The sequence below is a fragment of the Pseudopodoces humilis genome, chromosome 5 (assembly GCF_049639895.1).
Source record: "Pseudopodoces humilis isolate 2021_Gansu_Grassland_sample_001 chromosome 5, ASM4963989v1, whole genome shotgun sequence".
NCBI classification, from domain to species: Eukaryota; Metazoa; Chordata; class Aves; order Passeriformes; family Paridae; genus Pseudopodoces; species Pseudopodoces humilis.
In genome coordinates, this window is record NC_142204.1 from 16,083,886 (window position 1) to 16,106,745 (window position 22,860).

General features: G+C 41.5%; 1 protein-coding gene across 6 annotated transcripts in view; it reads left to right on the forward strand.

Annotated features, from left to right (window-relative positions):
• DGKI (diacylglycerol kinase iota) overlaps window positions 1-22,400 on the forward strand; it is a 198,234-nt gene extending 175,834 nt beyond the window's left edge. For 4 of the 6 annotated variants that reach the window (XM_088055421.1, XM_005527919.3, XM_088055422.1 and 1 more), the window contains 5 exons: window positions 8,282-8,319; window positions 9,858-9,978; window positions 17,377-17,413; window positions 19,301-19,400; window positions 20,305-22,400. In XM_088055421.1, coding sequence (XP_087911547.1) covers window positions 8,282-8,319; window positions 9,858-9,978; window positions 17,377-17,413; window positions 19,301-19,400; window positions 20,305-20,421 — 413 coding nt within the window. In that variant the 3' untranslated portion in view covers window positions 20,422-22,400. Of the gene's footprint in view, window positions 1-8,281; window positions 8,320-9,857; window positions 9,979-17,376; window positions 17,418-19,118; window positions 19,177-19,300; window positions 19,401-20,304 lie in introns of those variants that run through there. The other 2 variants (XM_088055426.1, XM_088055423.1) reach the window with 2 other exon arrangements.
• Window positions 22,401-22,860: the final 460 nt, after the last annotated feature.

The following is a 22,860-nucleotide window of genomic DNA, read 5'->3' on the forward strand; positions in this document are numbered from 1 at the left end:
TTCACCTACTGAAGAACTTGGCTAGAAAAAATACTTTTGAACTGAATTTCAGATGATTTAGTCCTCCTGTGAAGCCCTAGCTTTTTGAGGAAGAGTTCCTTAGATATTGCCAGGCAAAGGCGCTGCAGCCAGTGTTGCAGGGGCGAAAACCTGAAGGGAGTGTGCTAAGAGTGCCTGTGATGGGAATGGCCTACACAGCCAGAGAAGAGGAACAGTGTGGCCCACAATGTTTCTTTTTTGCTGTCCTATTAATTTTTAAATTAAAAATAAACCATTGCTTAATTATTTTACCTAGAATTCTCCTTCTTCCAAGGTAGTGCTACTCTACTGATAAAATTACTGCATTAGTCAGCCAAAGTCTTCCCTGCCTTGAATTCTTACTTCATCACAGACATTTTCTTCTACTCCATCACTTCTGAGAATGACATTAATTGTTGTCTTGGCTTAAAAATAAAAATGGTGGAAGCAAAAAGGAAGGCAAAAAAGTGATGATGTGAGCCAGATGGTGCTTAGTTTATCTATGACTGCTCTTTGGAGTTCTGAACTATTTACAAAGGAAGTCCTTTTCTTTTTTTTCATTTTTTTACACCATCCTTTCCCTTTGTAAATCTGAGCTAAATGGTTTTGCAGCAAAAGTTCAACATTAGGATCTGAATACTTCCACTCCTAACTATCAACTGCACTCTCAGCTCTGTACAAGTGCCACATAAACAATTCAGGTTGGACTCTAATTGGCATCAAAGTAGCTTTAAACTAGTCTCAGTGAAAATAGGGCTTTAAAGGCAGCTTGAGTGTAATTTACATCTGCTTGAAAGCCTCTTTATCCTTTTAGAGTTGTATGAAGGGACTTCTGTGTAAGTGAGAATTTAGCCTTTCTTTCCCTTCAGCAAGTATGTGTGGCTATTTTTGTCTTTTTCCCCCCTGCTTCTTCTCTCTTACCAGTGTTTTGGTGCAGTTGATTTAATTCAAAATTCTTAAAAGATAAACGTTCATAACACATATTTATAGCCACCTGAGTAATGATTGATTTTTTTTTTTTTACATGTTACATTTTATTCTTACTCACAAGTTAGGCAAACAGGTGCAATCAAAACTATGTCAGATCTCTAAATCTGCATGGGATGCTTTTGTAACTAAAGGACAGCCCTCAAATATTTAGAAGGGTTTTCTACCTCTTTGTGCAATCCTAGAAACAGATGTTATTGGGGCATGACTTATTCAGAGGGCCAGCAGACTTCAAAAGTGTCTCTCTCAAACCACAAGAGGATGTGCACTTATGGACATTTTCCTGTCCAGATGAAATAGCTCAAGATACCACGTGAAGGCCCTTCTAATATTCCTCTTGCTGAACAGTCATCAGATGTGTGTGTCTGGCTGCTGCTCAGCTGATGTGCTTCTGAGCTCTTGGTTGCAGCAGGTTGCTGCACTGTCAGTTTGCTTGGTCTCTTGGGGGTATTTTGAGCTCTCAGGCTCTTTATTTGGTTGTCTTTCATGGAAATAGTGCCACGCAGCAGAGCTGTTGTGACTTGCCTAGACTGGTGGCATTGACTTCAGGTTCCATAAGAAGCCCAAGTCTTTTGTGAATCTGAAAACCTGTGGACAACCCTCATTTAACACCTGTTTCTTTAGGGCAGTGGCAGCAAACAGACACATTTTGGAAAAAAGTTAAAAATCAATGAGTCTTTGCTTTATTCAGCGCAAGGGATATTATGATTTAGGCAGGAAACCACTAACTGCATGTAATTTTTGCTGTCATCATGTTTCTTATGCAGTCTTTGGGCTGAAATAGAACTCTAGCAAGTTCAGAAACCTTTTTCCATTCCCTGTTTGATGTACTTTTTCAGTGACTACAGAAGAAGTGATTTAAACATTTATTTCTGGATTTTTTTATTTTTTTATTTTTTTTGCCAGCATCTAGAAGACCCCTTCACTTGCAAGGTTTAACTTCTGTTTACTTTTTTCATGGTCTTCAGTTTTCACTTCCAATACTTGCAGGTGCATAAAATACATGAAGAAAAATTTAATTGCTCTTTTCACTCAGCTTATCTTCAAAGGAAATATTTAAGCATCATCAGCTTTGGTGAGTCTTGAGATTGTCTGTAGATCAAAGACCTGTGAGCTCACAGTCATTCCAACAAAGTGTTATTAATTTTGTAATTTAATTTCTCAGTTATGTAGACAGTTTGGCATGTGTATTTTATAGGTGGTTTGTGTTTCTTTCTGTAACTCTAAAAGCAGATAAAATGTTGGAAAGGGGTAAAGTTTTTGTAAAAGCTCAAGTGCAGAGATTTGCTACTTCTCTTCATGGATCCCTAAAACTGTTCTGTGGGACTGGCAAGCCCTTCAGAAATACCAAGTGAATTCGCTGCTCTTAATCTTAGGTGCCTGTTTCTCACAGTCCTCTCAGAAGGGAAGTAATCCACGCACCAATTCCCTGTGGCACCCCCCACCCCTTTCATCTGCAGGTCAAGGATGAAGATTGTGGCTAGAGTAGAAAAAAATCAGTTCTGTACATTTCTGGGTAAGTTATATTACTGTCAGTTTGTCATAAAGCTTTTATGAGCAAGTTGTTGTTTACAGAGAAAAGAGTGTATTTCTGAATGATAATCTATATATACTCCAGTCTTTTGAGAGCATAGCTTTTGGAGTGATTGAAATAGAAATTATTATTGATTTCTCTAAAACTGGTGAAAAATAAGCCCCGAGGGCTTCTTTTGTTATCTTTTCTGTAATGCTAATCTTTAGTAGCTCAGAAGACCCCAACTGTGTAAAAGAACTCTTCTAATCAGGGTCAGCTTTTAACTTCTCAATGTGTGAAGCAGTAATTACTTTAAATTTCTGACTCTGTGAATTACACAAAGACTATAACATCAATAAAGGGTTGGAAATGTTCTGGAAGCTAATGATAGTCCAAGTTTAATAACTCTCAAACATCTGATGATGTCATTTTCTCCCATAGTTTCTTCTTCATTATCAGCTCTACAAGGTTTGAGTGAGGCAGTATTTTATGAGGTACTCTTTAGGAGTTCCCCTGAGCATGCTGATAGGAGATGGTGGTGAACACTGACACTCATATTCTGGGCACTACACACCAAAGCTCTTCTATTTTTTATTAGCTGCCTCCAACCAATAAGAACCATTCAGCACTGGAATGCTGATGGCATATCAATTCCAAATGCACTGCATCAGTGCATTAGATGTGTCTTAGAAAGGGCTGGACAGGTGCTGGAATTTTCTGTTAAATGAGGTTTCTGCAAGGAGTTGATCACTTCAGATTATCAACAGTCTTACTGTGTCTTTTGAAAGAGCTAAAGGTTTTATGAACCCTAATTCTGCTTGAGATCAGAGAATTATAGAATTCTATTCTCTTTGGATTGGAAGGAACCTTAAAGAACATCTAGTTCCAGCTCCCCTGCCATGGGCAGGGATGTCACCCACCAAATCAATTTGGTCAAAACAGCCTCCTCCAACCAGGTCTTGAGTTATGGTAGCTCAATTTTGCCATAAATTACCATCTGCTTAAATATTGTCATACTCTAATTAGATGCATTGATACCCTGGTATTTTTTAACTGATAGTAGGTAGGATGCATTATTGCAAATAATACTCTGTTGTCACAATGCATTTCATTCATAGGTCTATAATTGCCTGCATTTTAATTATGAATCTAACAGCTCCTTGGTGTGGTACTTACACTTTATAATATAGTATTAAATGATTATGCTCCTTTCAGTCACAATTTTTAGATCTTCACTAAAGAATTGCTTGTAAATGTTGAAAACTTCAAAGATACTGTACATTTTTATCAGCATTCCCTGTGGCTTAATTGGCACAGAAGTAGTGGGTTCAAATATGGCATTGAAGGAGTCAGATCAGGTGAGCAGGCTGACTAATAAAATCTGGAGGATATTTATGGTTTATGAATAACTCTTACTCAAGTGAAAAGACACACTACCCCTGTACTGCTGACAGGGGCAGGCTGTAGAACTATCCTGTTCTTTGAGATTCTTTTCAGTGCAGACCACCTCCTCTTACTAATGATTATTCAACTAACTTACTTAATAACTTCTATGTCAAGCTACTTCAAGCTAAGAACCTTGTGATCCTGAGATGTTATTTATGAGGTTTTGTAAGAATTCTTTTCTTCATGTTCTTTCTGAAAGTGTTTTAGCAGCAAAGTTTCTGGTGTGATAGTAACCTGGCGATGAGCCCTGTGTCTGTCCTTGGTGTTAAACTGATCAGCAGATTTGGGATTAGGAGAAAATTTTTCTGCAGGGCATACAGGAAGGGGTTTGAGGTTTTTCCTTGCTTGTGATGCTTCTGAGAATTTTCGTGGCATTTGAAGTGAGTGAGGTGATGGTGATGACTTCTTCCCCTCTCCTGCTGCATTCTTCTGATGTGCTGCAGTCGTGGGTCTGTCTTTGTTAGTCCTTACATTGATGAGACATTCCCATTCTGTGCCTGTAGGTATATGAAGAACTAAAAATTCCAAGACCATGAGCATTGCCTGGTGTTAGGAATATCACACATTGGAAAATCTTAAAAGAAGACCTCCCATTTTGCCCATGTTTGGCTGTCATTTCTGGAGGTGATCAGACATGTCTCTCAGCATGTCTGAAATCATGCTATTCTGAAGGAACCCCTCTCTGTCTTAGTTGGACTCTTAATTTAGGTGCTGCAAGTTGGAGGTCATTTTCTCAAGAGCTTCTTTAGTCTGTGGAGCACAGCATGAACTGTTGCAGGGCAAAGCAGCTATTTTCTATGGAGAGTTATTTTCCCTTCTGACCATCCAAGCAACCCTGTGAGACCTCTCAGGCACCTTGCAGCCTCTGAAGTTATGGATTATGAATACTTCTCCTTTCTCTAATGCCCAGTGTTTAATGACTGACTTTGCAGCACTGTTTTCATGGTGCTGGCTTCACATGCAGAGCCAGAGAGCAATTGTTATTTCAGAAAGTAATTTTGTCTGAGAAACATAAATGTTCATTGTGACTCAGTGGCATTAGCATAGATTTTTAGAATATGAAATAAAAATAGCTGTTTCCAATGGAAGCAATGAACGCTAACATAGAAATTAGATGAGTGGTATAAGCCCTAGGAAAAGTATTCTTTTCAGCATGAGTGTGTACCAGTAGTTGTTTATCCGGTGTCTCAAGCTCTATTAGCTTGCAGCATTACCACAATCCAATTAGCAACCGTTTCAACATGGCTTTTTTTTCTGTTGGTGCATTATCCACTCGTATCTGCTCAATAATAATTTATAAGTCAGGTGTGTACGTGTGTATGAGGGTGTTTATTTTGGAGTGGGTGGTTTTTGGTATTTGTTCTGCTAGCCATTTTTTTGTGTTTGCTGGCAGGCCTGGGTAGGGTTTTTTTTGTTTGTTTGTTTTTTGGTGGTTTTTTTTAATGAAGATTCTTTTCTAAGTTGGGTAGTTAGAGCTTTGCTAAGGAGGCAGCCTGGGGACCGAGTTCATCCTCAATACATTAACAGAGCACTCCCGTTGCCAGTTTTGGCAAGCTGTCACCTTACATCAGCAATAAAGCTACCTGCTAAATAAATAAAAAAGGTAATAAACCACTTTTATTAGCAATGAGATATGCTTTTCTTAGGATAAATTGAGAAAATAATGACTTGATTAAAGTATTAATTAAATCAAGTAATTTTTGAGACATCTTTAAGTCCTGAAGGTATATTATATATGATAAAACAGTGGCATAGCTCATTTTACATATTACACCAGCGGTGCGGTGTTGCTTGGAAGAAATAAAATAATTATCACTTTAATGTTTCTAATTTTAAGCTAGCCTGGCTTTGCATGTTAACAGCATTTTTCTCCACTTCTCAGTCTGCTCTCTCTTGTCAATGCCATCTGCTTGCTTGCTTCACCACCTCTTTAACAACCAGGTGATTTTTGCCATCTTCACCCTCCTCCTCAACATGCCCAGCAGTCCCATTTGGGTCTATGGGGTTATTGTGCTAAGCAATATTCATATATTTATGTAAACATGTTCCCGATTCCAAAGAACCTTTCTCCTTTTCTAGCTCAATAGCTTCTAAATCTTCGTGTCTTTGGCTGTATAGCTCTGAATTATTTTACTGTAGTCTAATCTCTTGTTATGCCAGCTGCTTTTGTTGATCTGTAATGTATTCATTTATCCAATAAGTTCTACGCTAGCAAAGCACTTAATTTTAAGAGTGCAGGTAGGCTTGGTGTGAAAAGAATGTAATTAGCTCAAAGCTAAGCACTTGCCTAAATGCTTTGCTGGATTTGAGGCTTAGGAAAGAGATGAAAAGATTGGTCTAATTATGTTGAATTTGTTTTAGAGCTGCTTTATCCTAATAGCCTTATCACCAGACCAGTTCTGATTATGGATATTCAGCGTAGAAGATTTTTCACATCTTGTCAGGCTTTTCAAAAATCATAGCTCTCTCTTCTGGTTTTTTTGAACTGCAATCTTCAGCGTGGCTTGCATAAGAAAGTGTATCACTGCCTCGCAGAAAAGTGACTTCAGGGAAGCCATGTCTTAAGAAATTGGATGTAGAAAGCAAGGAAAAACTCATGTCACCAGCTCATTTGATTTTCACATGCTAGGAGTGGAAGATATTTATACAAGTGCAGACTGCAGTAGCCTAGAGAATAAAGGTGTCAGTGAGACCAGATTGACCAAAAGAAAAAAAAAAAAAAAAAAGAGGGAAATAGATAAAGGATATTACATGAGTTGTGTTCTGCTATTAATTTGAGCTAAGCAATTGTTAGAACTATTGGGAAAAAATGATTATGTAAACCACTGAAAATAAAAATGGAGGAATTTTCTAGCTCTTACCTGCTGGTGTTTGCCTTCTTCTATTCCTAAAATCTGTGTGTCCTCTCTCTCACAGTTGCCAGGGGGATTTTTAGGATTTAGTTTAACTCATGGACACTGAAAAACTGCCCTAAATCTGAAGTTGCAAGAATTGCTGATGCTGCTTTCTCAAGACAGAACTTAGCTGGACTGGAGTTTTGCATTTCCCACTGCTGCATGGCTGGGGTATGAGGCTTTACAGAGACTAGAAAGCCACATAGCCCCAGGTATTTTCAAAGAAAGGGGCATTTGTTGAGTTGCCTTTGAACATCCTTCCTTTTCTGCAGTGTTTAGCTTGGATGCCTTGTCATTTCTGAAAGCGTAGCATGCTCATCATGGAATTCCCACTGTGCAGTTTCCTGTGGGTTATTTTTCAGAGGCAGGGTGATAGTGTGCTTCTCTTTCCTGCCTTGTTCCTGCTTACGTGAACTTTCGGCATCTTTATCAAGGATGGTGCTTGAGCAAATGCTTAATTTGATTGCACTGCCTAGATGCAAAGATGGAAATGGGCTTAGACACAGGCAGATGTTAAGTGCTTTCTAAGACACAAACCATTTAATCTCAGAAAGATTATTCATCATTGCTTTTTACAATATATTCCATGATAGGGAAAAGGAGGAGAAAAGAAGGAGATAGTCACATAGTGGTAGGTTTGTAACTGCTTCTCTGGGCAATGGAGTCCCAGGCTTTTGCCTTCCTTTTGTCTTTTAACAGACTCAGGGCAGACAGTAGTGAGTAGTGAGAAGCTCCCAGCTCTTTGCAGCTCTATCCTGCCTTGTTGTGAGCCCTTGTCCACTTTGTCTCTTTTTCCTTCTATGTCTGTTTAAAATACAAAGGCTGACAAGGTGAGAACTGGCTTTTGCTCTGTCTTTGACTCTGCCTGCCAAACCCAGGGGATTTTCTCCCCTCTAGCATCTCAGAATGTTTTTGTAATACAAGTAATTGTTAAGAAATTTCTCTCTTGTCAATCATATACAATTTGGGATTCTCAGTGTATTGGGGACTGACAGACTACTCCACTATCAGTATGACAAAGTCTGACAGGTCTGTAGAGAGTTTCAGGTTCTCCGTGCAGATAACACTGGTATTTTCAGTGATGGTTCTAGTGCTGGAGACTTGACCTTGTCCACCTTGTGGACACTACTGAAAGGTCTCAGAAGTGTCTCAAGTGAAAAATTTAGACAAAAGCCTGCAGTTCCAGGACAACATTGGAAATGACGGCTTGATGCCCACATAGCTTTTATCACCATGGGTTCTCTTCTGCTTTTCCAATATGTGTCCGTGCAGGGTTTGCACTGGTTCTGGTAGTACATGAGAATGCAAGTGGACTGAGGGATGTCAGTCTTAACTTGCACATGCTGTGAGCTATGTCCTCAGCTGTGAAGCTGTATGCATAATGCTTTCAGCCTGACATCAGTTTTCTTTTTGTCTTTTGCAGCACTTTTACAGGCAGTCATATCTGGTGATCTACTGAAGGTAGGTACAGAGTACCAAGTGTCCACTTATTCACAGTTTCTTGCCAGTGAGATATACTGTAAATTTTATTACACCTCTGCTCAAAACATAAATAGGCTGCTGTGGGAACTTCTGGCAAGTTCCATTTTACAGCCTTTCCAGGAAACCCTGAATACTAGGGGAACACCTCATTCAGGTGAGGTGTGAAATTTGCATGAATAAGATCTGGTGTTAGACAGCGTCTTTTTGCACAGGATTCAGAGCCCACTGCATGGAGCAATGTGCCAGTTACTAACAGGGAAATTACTATATTGGCAGTGTTGAACAGCAGGGTAGTTCTGACACAGTCCTACACAGGAAAGGATATTTTACACCAGTGAGGTTGGTGACCAAGCCCCCAAGTGCTAGCTCACTCTTAAGTCTACCTAGGCAACCACCAGACCAAGTAGAACAAATCTCAGCTGGTTGTTTTATCACCTGATGGATGTCTCAAAATGTGTAGTGGTATACTGAGTTTGGTAGGTAAACTGCTCATGCAAAAATTTTTGTGCCAGTGGCTGAAGTCCCACGTCAGACAGCTATTCAGGCATGTCTCAGTGGCCAAGTCAGGATCTGAAAACATACCCTCGAATTTGGATGAGGACTGTGATTAATGATTGCAATTTTATCTGTGAGAAGCCAGCTTGGAGCCATTTGTAAAAATGACAGTGCTGTAGGCCAACTTTTTGCCTGCAGGTGCCCCTTCTATACCACTGCCTCAGCACTTGTGGCCGCAGCATCTGCGGAGCAGTCCTTCAAGCAGTCATAGAAGTATTGTCTCCTTTACGCTTCTTGAAAACCTCTTGCCTGAGCTGGCTTTGATGGGGAAACTCCTTGCCTTTTTTCAGATGTACTGCATCATAAATGAGTATCCACTGTAGCAATTCTCTCCTTTTTCTGCAATGATCTGCACTGCAAATTCCACCCCCCTCCCCCAAAGTTTGCAGCATTTCTGAGACCTGCCTGGTTGCTGTTCCCCTCTCATTCTTACCCCACATAGTGCTTCCTCCTTGGCCAGCCCTGAACAGGGGGCACTGTGAGAAGGGAGGTCCCTGACAGTCACCTTACATCCTTGTGGGATTTTGAGTTGGACTTTTCTGATTTAGTCAGAAAATCTTTAACCCTTGTGCTGAGGAAAAATCTGAGTCTTCAGCAAAGAAGCCAGGATTTTCTATGAAGTACATATATTTTAATATATCCCAACAGTGTTACCAGATGTGGTTTGCAAGCATTCCTAGCAAACAATAAATCATCACCAGTAGAATAGCAATGTCTCATTGTTTAGGAAATACAGACTGTTCTCCTTAACCCATATAATTGTCAGTACTTCTGGTTCAGATATTTTATATCAGGGTCTAAAAGCTGGGTTTAATTTAATGTTTTATATTATTTTATTCTCTTTTGGTATTGACTTACAATGAGAACCAGTAAAGAATTTACTGACATATTTGTTTTTCTGCTCCTCCCATCTTATCCTTCTGTGTGATTTTTTTCTTTCTCTTTTTTTTTTTTTCTTCCAGTTCATAGAATGTTGTAAAAAAGGAGCCAATTTGTTAATCCAAGGTCCTGATCACTGCTCCTTGTTGCATCATGCTGCCAAGACTGGGAACGGCGAGATTGTGAAATACATCCTGGAGCATGGTGAGTACCAGTGGGCAAATCCACAGAGAGCTGTACTCCAGCCAAGTGTCAGCCAGGCAAAACCACCCCAGGCTGCTGGAAGTGGCTTCACCCATCTGTGGTGTCCCTCAGTGAAATGTCCACCTGCAGCATGTGTGAGCAGGAGCCTGGGAATGGGGTAGCAATGAGAGTGGTGGCTCCAGATAAAGAGTGAAGGAAGAATGAGAATGGCTTTTGAGGAGGATGGTGTTTTCACATTTGCATCAGCTGGGGGGGTTGTGAAGAAGCAGTGAGAAGCTCTAGTTAAAACCTCTGGCACAGGAATCCTCTGAACTGTTTTTCACTTAGAGCATACGTTGTAGAAAGCACCTAATCTCTCTTAAAACATTTACAAGGAGCCCATACAACCACAGCCATTATTTCAGCATTTAGTAACACACTGGTCAAGACTCAGCTTACTTTTTTCTAGAAGAATTCACCTAGCATCCATTCCGACCTTTGAAGATTATGTCTGTTAGATTCAAGACCACCCAACAGCAAAAACTTATGATCTCTATTTTGTACTTGTAGACTGTGATCATGCCAGTGCCCTTTTTTCCTTTTCATTCTTCTTATCTTTGTCAGCAGCAGAGACTGCAGGCTATGCAGCAATTTTTTTTGAGTCTGAGGCATCACATTTAGGAGCTTCTGTCTGTCAAACCACTGTAACCTTGTTCCCTCACTGCTGGACAGTGGCACAGTAATATAGTCACTGCTCTGCACATAGAGCTGAAGTCACAGTTATCAGCCTCCTTCACTGCTGGAAAAGTTTTCTAGTTGTAACTCTTCTCCAACCCCACTGCAAAATATCAATGGCTATTTTGGCTTCTGAATATCAAAACCAGCTACAGTATTTCAGCAGTAGTGTTAGCATGAACACAGAGACTACCCCTGGCAATTAGAATAAGTGTTAGCTGATGCTCCAAGGTATTGCTCAAATTGTACAGAGAGAAGAAAAAAAGCACAACTCATAAGAAAGGAAGAAGCAACAATGCATCTTTTCAAGCATGACCCCTAAGTTATGTATACGTGTCAGGTATTCTATAGGTCCCAGTTCCTGTACTGTCAACAGCAATCTGTGACTTAGTCCATTTGCTCTGGTATGAGAGAGGCACTTTTGGTGGCAGATGGAAGGGAAGAGGGCATCCTTAATAGCAGCAGGCTTCTAGCAAGACTAACTCAAAGGACATCTTAGTCAAGGTAGTCACTGGAGCCCAGAAAGTGATTCAGGCAACAGTTACCTTGCATATTATTAATTTAGATAAACATGAGTGTCTAATGTAATTTGCCCTTGGATATCCAGGACATTTGCTAGGGCCTACAAGATAACATACAAGGCCAAGAGGAGGCCCAAACTGCACTGACAGCCAAAGCCCAAGCAAGCATCTCTGTCATTCCAAATGCATCCCAAGGTTTGCCCTTAGGTATATCAAATGGCACAAAATATCTGTGTGTGGGCAACTGAACAGTGCCCCAAAAGCTGACTGAGAGGGGCTGAATTCTTCTTTTACTTCTCTATGTATAGATACCTACACATGGATAGGTCAGTGCAGTTGGCCTTATATCCAAATAATGGCTGGTTTTCTCACCAGTTCTAGCAAGCCTTACCTATTTAACTGCTATTTAACTGCTCTGGATTATCACACTAGTCACAGTGCACATATGTGCCACTGAATTCTGTAGACAGGCATTATTTTGCTTTATTTTCTTACTGCCCCTGGTCTCTTTTCGCACTGCACATGACCTGTGCCAATTCACTGTCATAGATGCTTCTCTAGGATTTTTATTAGACACATATACTGTAACTTAGTCACAGTCTGACCCAGTTACTGTTCTTTTGGTGAAGGTTTAAAGTGAGATAATTTAAGCTGATAAGAATGTAAGCAGGGAATCCATGGGAATTTTTGAGGTAATAGAGAAATGTGAGGGATTACGGACTGTTAGACAAAGACAAATCAGAAGGTCGAGCAAATGTCAGCTCAGTTCCTCTCTCCCTTCTTTATCCCCAAGGATGGCAGGAAGCTTTTGAAGCTTTCCAGACATATGTCCTCTGGGCTTCTCCAAATGATTGTTTGTTTAACATTCTTTGGGGATCAGGGAGTGCATGGGACAATGCACAATCTAATAGAGGCCTCCTCTCTTCTCCCACCAAGCAATTAATGAAACTCATTTCTACTCTGGGCACTTCTCAGCCACAAATGAGCTCTCTTGCTGAATCATCATCATAATGTCCTTGTTTTTCTTTGCATTCTCTGGCATTTGGCATCTTCTCAGTATTAATTACTGTATACTACCTCATCAATGCTACTAATATCTAAGGGTTTCCCCTTTTCTTCTTGTTTCTGCCAATATTCACGCATAAAAATTTCATAAAAATGAGTTTTACTTCTGTTCTGGCACTTACCTCTGCCCAGTCACACTTCCTCTGGAGTTTCCCTGCTTTCCATACATGGCTGAGGATAGTGAATGATAATAGGAGTTCCAGTGTAAAATACCCTAAGCACACAGCACAGAAAATCTATTATTAACACAGCGAAAAACCTGAATATCTCTGAAAAACAGCAGCAACAAAAGAAGACAAAACCTACTCTCCGCAATCTTTAACTGTCTAATATGAAACACAGTGGGGTGAATCCAATCCAATACAGGAGTTGTACCCATAGAACTAGAATAACACTAGTTTTCCTAGGAAGAAAAATGGTGTAGTGCTAAAGCTGTCCTTTGTGGAGATGGCTTTCTGCAAACATGCAGGGCACATTTATATGAAAGGTTATTCTGTGATCATGATCAGAATGATTTCAGATGCTAAGGGGAGGAAAATAACCTATCCTAAATTAGAAATAGCAGAGATGAGTCACACAGGGGGATTGCTGTGCAGTACTGCCAGATAATTTGCAGTGGCCCAGCACAAGCCTGGAATAGCAGCTGAAGCACCAATGTAGTAGGTGTAGGACAACAGCTGCTTGCTGCTACAGGAAGAGTTGTTCTGGCTGCTGCTCCAGCAAAACAGTTTGTCTCTATCCCCTGTGCAGGAAGGGCAGATACACAGAGACACTTGTTCAAGATTTTCCACCTGAATCAGGAATCATTTGCTTTTAGGAGAAGGGTCAGCTTCAAAATCTTGTTTGTAGCTGAGGTAAGAAATGCTTAGCTAGAAACTGGGGGCCAAACTCAGTAGGTATCAGAACCACAGCTTTTTAATGCTGCAGTCACCAACTGCATCACATCCCAATGCATGTACATTAGAGAAGATTTAACTGTCTACTTGCTTAACACAAGCAGAATTAAGGAAGGCTTAAGAACCTCTGTTAGAAAAAGGGCCTTCTAAATCATCTGCATTTGGTATCGAACTTGGATTGGAGTCTTTATCTGGCAGCTGTGAAAAATTTATAATTTATAAACATTATACAAATGATTCCATTTGCCTTGTCCTTGTCTTCTCTAGACATTCAAAAAACAAGCAGAAATTTTCTAGTTCATCTATGGTATTTTGATTTTAAAAGAAGAGAGGAAAGATGTTTACAGTTGCTTTAGGAGGTTGTGGTGGGAAATTCTGATGCAACAGACAGTATATATAGGGCATCCTATCCTAAACCTTTCTGTCCAACCTCAATGTCCTTGCTTCACTAGAAGGCATCTCCTGATAAAAAAAAAAAAAAAAGATGGTGCTTTCATTAATCTTAACACTGCAAAGTCCAGAGTTAAGAACCATCAGTGAATCTGGATTTTCATGCTGACCAGATTCAGAAGTTCCTTAGAAGGCTTTGGGAAAGCAAATTCTGTGGTGACAGAGATGTGTGTCGGGGACAAAGTTTGAATTGTCATCAGAAAGCAATACTGAATGAGAGTGAGTTTGTATGGCACTTGTTAGTATGTCTGTATTTGCGGAATGTTTTAGAGTAGGGGTCATTTGTGAGGGGCCTGAGCAGAAAACAGTTTAGTTTTCTAGAAGGCACAAGGTATAACATAGTCTATTTTAGTTTCAAGTTTATCAAATTTTAGGGCAACATGGCTGGTGGACATGTAGGAAGGGATGCTCCCATAACCTGACTAGCCTCTATATTACAGTGGAAATTCTAAGTTGAAAGACACTAGCAGAAAGAAACACTGTTAATTTTCACATCAGGTGAAAAACAAAAGTGTGGAATTGGGGAAAGGCTAGAAATAGTTCTGAATTTCCAGTTTAGTGTTATTTTAAAAATACTCCTACTTTGAAGGCAAGGATCTATATCCATTGTCCCCCAGATAATAATCTCAATCAGGATATTAAACAAAGAGGGTTTTGACAGATAAACATCCAGAAATGCTGATAATGTCTGACATTACTTCTTAGAGTAAATACCCTTCTTCCCTGGTTCTGTGAAGGGCTGACAGGACACGGGACTGGCAGGGGTTAATATCTCTGGGTCTCCTGTGGGTAGCTGTATCCACATCCATTGGAGAGGGCTATGCTGTGGGCTCAGAGGCCTTTCAAGAATGTGTGGTGCTGTATATTTTGGAAATGCCTCTGAAATATGGTCAAAGTATTTTTTTTTTTCCTTTTTAAATTTGTTGTAGTGAGCTCAGCGAAGGAGCAGCTGCTTTTGAGTGTCTCCTTGCTTTCCCTCCTCCCATACCCATACTCGGGCTGCTCTGCCTTCTGAGAAACTGGAGAGGGGCTTTGGTGGAGCAAAAGAGGGCAAAAGGAGAGAAGGAAAAAAGTTAATAATTCTGTACAAGCAGTCTATGGGCGATGTTGAGGAAAGAGAGTGATCTCAGCTGGGCTTCCCCTCAGTGCGTCATGCTTTTCAGCTCTTTTCATGCAAACTTCTCCCCCCACCCCGTCCCCCGTCCCCATCCTGCCATTCTTCAGCCCCCTAGTCTCTTTTTCCCTTTCTCTCTCTTTTTTTTCCTCCCTCCACCTCTCCACACATTTCCATCTTTTGTTTTTATTTCCCCCCCTGCTGTTTTCCTTGATAGAAATCTCACTCATGCATTTCCCTTCCGGATTTCTATTGGGTTATTTTGTCCTCTTTCTCTCTGTGCCTTGGTCCCCTTTTCTTTCTCTGCCTCTTGTCCCAGAGTAAAACAGCCGCCTCCCCGCTGGGTCAGGATGACAGTGCCGTTAGCTTTCCCAGTGCCAGCCCTTCCCACATCTGTGCAGCTTTTGTCCCCGGGCAGAGGGGGATTTGGAATGGTCGGTTGGCAGCGCCAGGGAGACTGATATAAAAATGAGGTCCAAAAAAGAGGGGAAAGGGAATTAGGAGGAGGGCGTGAGATGGTTTAAGTGAAGCACAAGTGAAAATAAAGAAGTAAAGGGCACAGCTCAGGCTGTGAGTTGGGACGTTCCAGCTTCAGAGATAGGCCAGAGAGAATAAAATTAAAGAATCCTGGTACCACGTTGTGCAGCTAATTATTAACCCCAGTATCTGGCCCTTATGTATGACTCGGATGGAGTCAGGGCTCTCCCATGAAATGGGACATTAATTTGGGACAGTATCCAGGAGAGCACCCTTTGCACTTAGGTGGGGTGTACTTGTCATCTCCTCAGGTCTGTACTCACAGACTGCCCTCACAGTCCTGAGCACCAAGCTCCTCTGCCGTAGCCCTGCTATTTCTTTCTGCTTCACCCCAGCTTTCCTTTACCCTTGGTTTCTCTCCAGACCCACTCTGACCCAGCTTTCTTCTCCCTCTCAGGTCATATTCTTCTAACTGCTCTCTGTTTTACCATCTTTACTTACCTTTTAACAGCTTCCTCCACTTGGGCAAGTACCTCTATGTCCGATAAAGCCAGACCTGTCACCCTCTTCCACCTTGGCAATACAACCTTCCTTGCTCCAACCATGAGCAGAAATAAGAAGTGGCAGTGTCTTCCCTAACACACTGCAAGCCATTCCTGCTTATGTGGCATTGCAGGAAGCTATGGGAAATTACCTTTATGTATTGAGAGGACACCATTTTCTCCTAGGAAATGTAAAGGACTCATTTTCTTCATATGTGTTTCTTGAATTATCTTTTTAGCTTCGCAGGCATTATCTTTTTTTCCACTCAACAAGAGGCTCTGCTTATCCCCCTTTATACTTCTTTGTGATCCTGGGAGCTCAGGGGTAGAGACTGACTGTTCTTTTTGATGGGCAGGAGTGAACACACAACTGCCAAGTGTGGAGATGAGGATGTGTGGTGGTAGAGTCAGCGTGCATTCAATAATTGGCAGTGGCTACTGAGTTTGGAGAACTGTCATGACAAGTATGCAGTGGTACACAAAGCCCTGTGTACCGAGGACTAAGCACCACCCTTTCTCATGATGACAGGAGATGAAGCGAAGCTCCAGGAGCCCCAGTGATACTCCATGTGTACATTGTAAAAGCAGTGAGGTAAAGACCAGCTGCTGTGATCTGTTTTGACATACACTCAGACTGAAAGGAGTGTACAGAGGTTGTGTGTAGGCCTTTGTAAGCAAGTAGTGTGAAATTCCTCAGTTTCAGGTGAGATTTGCTGTAAGCTCTTGAGGACTTGAATTTCAAAGTCACAGTGTGCTGGGGAGAAATATTCATGTGGAGGAAGGAAATGTCTTGTAAAGTCTCCCTATTCCCCTTGCTAACTGCCCTATACCATCTAACACTACACTCCAGAGGAGTGGAGAGAAGAATATGACAGACTGCAAAGGAAAAGTTGTTTTTTTCAAGTGACATCCAGATCCTAGCCTTTCCATATCACTGTAATTCAGCGATGGAATTTGCTGCTATACATATCTGTCTGTAGTGAATATCAAGGACAAAAGGACATTAACATAAATGTATTATTTTTTTCCTCACTTAACAAAAATCTTTTCTGCTTTCTTAATCTTACTTTCCTGATCATTGCTAACCAGTAGAGTACAGGATTTGCATATCAATATAAAGACCGCTGGGAATATTCCACCCTGATCTACATTTTGTGTAACGCTATTAAATGGAGTAGCACAGGGATGTCATTCAGGGTGGAATTTGGCTAATTTCAACTTCCTAATGACATTTTCCCTCTGATACCAACAATAGATTTTAACTTGCAATATATCAGGGTTTCCAGTATATCAGCATTTTCAATGTACTGTACTTATGTGAACCACTTAATTGAGCAAGGTGAAGAGTGAGAAAATAAACTCCATGAATATTCATTCCCAGTATAATTTAGAGGCTGCTACTCCCTGTTGCTGACACTCCAGCAGTGACTGTGCATTCAGAATTTTTTTAGTACAAGGGCTCACACAAGCAAATATTACACTGTAGTTTGATATATTTGTGCCGGTTGAGCTTTCACTTGGCTTCTTTTATATATTTTTACAGTGAATCTTCTCCTGGTAGACATATTTTTTTGTCATGCAGACAAATGCTATATGACATACCTGACTATCTTTTGCAGGTCCAGCTGAATTACTGGACATGACAGACAGTGAAACGTAAGTACAACCTACTCTGTCCTTCACGTTATATGTGTGTTAAAGTAGCAGATTCCTCTTGGTTTTCAAATGCAAACTGTTAAATAGGAAAAAGCTTGTAAAATAGCACAGCTCTTCAAAAACAAACAAACAGAATGCCCCCTAAACACCACACATCAACCACCTCATATGTGGCTTTCTTGCTTAAAATAAACCTTTCTAAACAACTTGGACTCTCAGAGGACTTTCTCCCTATTGCTTCCCATGCTTCCTTAATGTTTCTAGAGGAATAGAAGCTCTGCCTTGTGTTTTGATGTTTCTGGTCTCCAGCTACTAAGAGACCAACCTGAAGAGTAAATTCCAAAAGTCAGGAAATTACTTTTCTTGCTTTACATCTTTTTTTCCAGTCCCTTCTTGATTCATCCAGGGTGCTCTGCCATAGCTCTCCCAAGTGGCCAGGATTTGTGCAGTTGAAGGTTTCCATCAAGTAGTTAAAACATCAATCAGCTCTGTTCTTATATAAAAAACCCCAACCCAACCCAACCAAATTACTTTCCTTTCCAATTCCCAATTTTTTTGCAACTTGTATAACCAAAGTTTTACAAAGGTATGTAAGGGAAGCATAATAATCCTGGAAAATATGTGTAATACATGCAAAACAAAAGCAGTCTTTCTCCCAGGGATCAAGCCTACCATTTCTCATCCCACAGTGTTCTCCTCTGCGAACAGAGAACATCTTTTGCACAAGGTGCAAGTCCAGAAGTGACGGGGACTGGATGGACTGCCAGGTTCTTTTCATCCAGAGAGCAGCACAACCACATAAAGTGTCAGCATAGCTGTGAGGGTTTCCCTTTACAAGGATTCCTCTACCTCTACCTCTTGGAAAGGGAAGGTTCAAGCTGTAACTGGCAGTATGAATTTGTCTTTTGGTCCTCAAGGGGAAATAGGATAGTATCCTAGTCTGATACTAGTTCTCATGCAGCAAGGGCATATTTATTACAAGGTTGCCTCTTAATATGTCAACTTCCCCTGTCATGGATGGGGGCTGAGATTCCTTTATGCACTCTGTGTAGACAGGTGCAAGATTTGAGCTGCTACAAGTATTTCTTGTCATTTGTTATTTCACAGGTTATGTAATGGCTTGTTGGGTGCTGGTACTAAGGACTCCTTTTCAACCCACTCAAAACATACTTTCCTCTTCTTCCTAGGCAAATCTAGATAGATTTCTTTGCTCTCAGTAAAGAGTTAGTCAGTTTCAGTCAGTTTCAGAATCCTGTCAGACTTAGCTCCAGTCCGAGTGAGAAGTTTTGCAACAAATGTGTTCCCACTACACAGTCTTCTCTTTCTGAAAAGCATGTATTCAATCTTCCCCAGGAGCTCAGCAGTCCAGTGGTGGAAAACACATGAGAGTTCTTGCTCTCATACATCCAAGAGAGCAGGGTATCAGAACCAGGGCAGCAAGTGCACCAGTCATAGCTTTGATAGGTAGGATTTTTTCTAGGATGACTCCAAGAATGAGCTTGAAGAAAGAAATTGCAGGAAGAAACAAATCCTGTTGCTGTTTCACCTGCTGTGAAATAGGAAGGTGGCTAGCTTGCCTTTACAGCAGTTAACAAAGCTGGTGGTTGGATGGGAATGTGACATTCAGTCCTCTGAATACATAAAATCTGTGCATGTTTCTTTCCCATCCCTCAGAAGTTCTTCGTCTGCTATTTGTGCGTTGCAGGCTTTCCTACTGAGTCAAAGGATGTAGATGCTAAGGGAGAGAGTGCACAAGTCTACCCCTGCCAGCAAGAGGGAACCTCGCAGAAATGCAGCATCCTTCTGTGTCTATCCTCTGCACCTCATGCTTCGTAAATGTACATTGGTGTGATGTGTCTCACTGCTGGTTTCTGTACTTTGGTCTAGGGGTGAGACAGCATTACATAAGGCAGCCTGCCAGCGCCACCGCGCCGTCTGCCAGCTCCTGGTGGATGCGGGAGCCTCTCTGAGAAAGACAGACTCCAAGGTAATGCAGCTCCATCAACCACTTACAATCTCCTGCAGCCGAGCGAGACAGACCAGCATCCATCCCTGCTGTTTGCATGACTGAGGCTTCCTTCTGTGTGCCAAGGGCAGCTCCTCTTAAGCAAGCTACTTTTGTAGAGAAAACTGTATTGATTAAACAATTAAACTGGAGACTTCAGTCCCCAACATGGGTTATTGTAGCCATAGTTAGAGCCTGGCTTCTAACTATTTGGTGCATTGGGTGCAAATGAGACATATCCGTGGCACACTGTATCCTCCTCCTGTGTGGTCAAAAGAGAGGCCTGTGGGCAAGGACCACCTGCAGAAGCCTTGGCTTCTGATTGCACAGCATCTGTGAGGCTGGATTATTGTGGCTGACTTGCTTTGTGAGGATGGCTAACTACTTTCTTTTGCCCTGGCTTGGCCCTATGCCCACTGATGTGACACTAACCCCAGCACTCTCTTGGTGTAAGCTTGACTGAGAAAGAAATTTGGGAAAAATTAAATCCAAGGAATATTCTATCATTACAACCATCTGATTGCTTAGGAACATGGTCCAGAAGCTGCCTCCCTGGAGTTTCTGAGCACAGGCACCCTGTAGGCAGCAGCTGAGAGTGAGTTGGTTCTCTGGACTCCAGAGTCAGAAGCACCTTTGCTGCAGCCAGGCAATCAAAACCAATTCCTACCTGCTTGGGCTTTATGGGGTAGCCTATAATGGGAAGAGAGATCATCCATGATTCTATGATCTCTTGTTCAGATGCCAGAATTATATGTTGCAAAAAGCTTTCTGAAACAATGAAATCCAGACAAGTAGCTTCTGACTTGTTAATTGTCTTCTGCCTGGAAATCATCTGTTGTTCTAGACGTGTTAGCACAAAACTTTCTCTTCATGTTTCTTGCTACAGGGTAAGACCCCTCGTGACAGGGCTCAGCAAGCTGGTGATCCGGATCTGGCCTCCTACCTGGAGAGTCGACAAAACTATCAAATGGTTTCCCATGAGGATCTAGAGACAGCAGTCTGATGTCTGAAAATGTCCAAGAGGATCCCTGGAAATCTCGAGACTGCACCTGAGGCACTCGGGCATCGTGTGAGGAAGAAACTGATGGAATCCATGTGTCTCTCACTCTCGAGGAAAATACCTGAGGACATGCCACCAGTTTCTAAGGGCTACTGAGTCTTGCCGCAGAACGGTTATGTTCCATAAGTTAGCCCATGATGGAAGAGGTGGGACACTCAAAGGTCTGTGGAATCCATAGGCCACAAAAATTTACCTTTATTGCTTCCAGCAAGTAGCATGAACTTCTCCCATGTTCATCTGTACAATTTATTAAAGAAAGGGAAAAAAAAAGGAAAGAGTAAAGAGAGTGTGGGGGAACAAAATCCAAACTAACTGGTACATTAAGCCACCCAACCAGGCTCTCCTCCATCCTTACAGTTTCCTGCATTGCTTTTATTCTCCTGTTCCCCTCACTTCTCATCAGTTAAATATTACCTGTTATTTCTGTGTCGTCTTCACGAATGGTCAGGCAGTAGCAAAATATTTGAGGAGCTCTGGATGCCCTTTAGAAATATCCAGCGTTTTTACCAGCTACATTCCCTCCCTTGCCATCCTCTCGGAAGCTGTGTTGTCAGTAATCAGCCACCATGGAGTTTCCTTGCTTTCGGAGAGGGCTTATTCCTTGTTTCCCAGGGCGTGGGGCAGGGTTAGATTTACAGCAGTGACAAAACCCAACCTCATCATTGGGCATACGGTTATGGTATCCTCATGACAGGAATTTGTATGGAAAGGAGTTATTTGGGATTTACCATGCTGAATGGCAGAGCAGAAAGTCACCAGGAAGGTTTCTCATATCACTTTTGTGCGTGCAATGGCTGACCCAGTTCTTCTCAGGTTTCAGGCCTGCCAAGAAATTGATAGCTGTTCTTTCCTCCTGAAAAGATGGGCTTTACACCGGGGGGAGATTTGTGCAAAACTGAGGGAATTCTAATGGACTGACTGACAGACCTAGTCCCTTTTGCAGCACAGCCAGAGGGAGGAAGGAGGCCTGGAACATCAGCAGCCAGCTGGGCTCGCTGCTGCCAACAAACAAATGGGCACTGGCCTGGTCGCATTGGGAATGGGGAAACATTGCTTGAATGAACCTGAAAACAATCTGATTTTTCAAGGGAACAAAGTTTTGGGAAGTCTGTCCCTGGAGAAGGACAGGCAGCAGCTCTTTGCCTTGTTACCCACCACAGGTTTGAAATGTAAAGCTCAGCTGCTGTGAAGGCCAGCTGTGTCTTCTGTACTCGTCTACTCTCTGTCTTATAACCAATACACAGGCATAAAAAAAATGTTTCACCTTTGGATTTCCAATTGCTACAGATATCTCAGCTGACAAAACAGCAGAACTTCTACTTTGTCAGCCCAGTGCCCATGAAGATGCTCATGGCTGACTTTTGGCATAACTCTTGCAATACGTTTTTGAATTTTGTTTTGTTGTTTGATTCAAAAGATCCACCAGTGTTTGTTCTCGCATCCCTTGCTAGGGGTTGCTCTCTGATAGATGGTGATCATCGGGGTTGCATACAGTTGGAAACCATGGAAATAACTCAGGTCATTATCCAGATAAGTTTTTTTTTTCTTTGGTAGATGTGCAGAAAATCAAATGAATGCATTTTTTTTTTTTTAACCACGAGTGATTGTTGTGGTGGGGAGAGGGGAGCTGAACAATATATTTTAATTTCTTTTTCTTCTTTTCAAAAGTTTATTTGATATGGGCAAAATATTTCTTTAGTATTTCTTCCTCTGGAAGGAAACTATATATATTTGTAATCTATAGATAAATGGCGACATGAAATGTATTTTGTCTTATTTTCTGTCTTTACCTTTCTCATTTAAAAAATAAAATATGAAAGCCAAATTACTTCCCTTGATAATTATCCAGGGACTTGTGGAGAACATTTGTGTATATATTAGAACAGAATTTGGCAACCATTAAAATAAAAAATCAGAATATAGTTTTGGTGTATGTGATATTTCCACAAGGAAAGATCCCCACACTGTGGTTTCATGGTAGGCCTTGCTTCATTTTCCAGCTGTGTGAAAATACACTACTGTAATATTGCTATATATTTGATGAAAATAAGAATTATGTTACCATCACTTTAATCTTTTGGTTTGCTTTACTGATCTGAGAAATGGAGGAAGTTTCAATGACACAGGAGCTTGCCTCTGTCTTGTGCTGAGGCCAAGCTGAGTATGGTCACTGAGCTTGAGACAGCTCCCTGATCCTTTAGTCCCATGAAGCAGGGGGAGCAGTAAAGGCTTGCTTTAATCACAGGTAGCCTCCAGAGGCCAGACGTGGGTTATGATAAGGGAGCTGCTTCTGGTCCCTCTGTCCCCAGATATCCTGCCCTTGTCAGCTCATCCCTGGTACCCAGGAGGTACCCACAGCCTGCAGCTGTGGCTGGCTCTGGA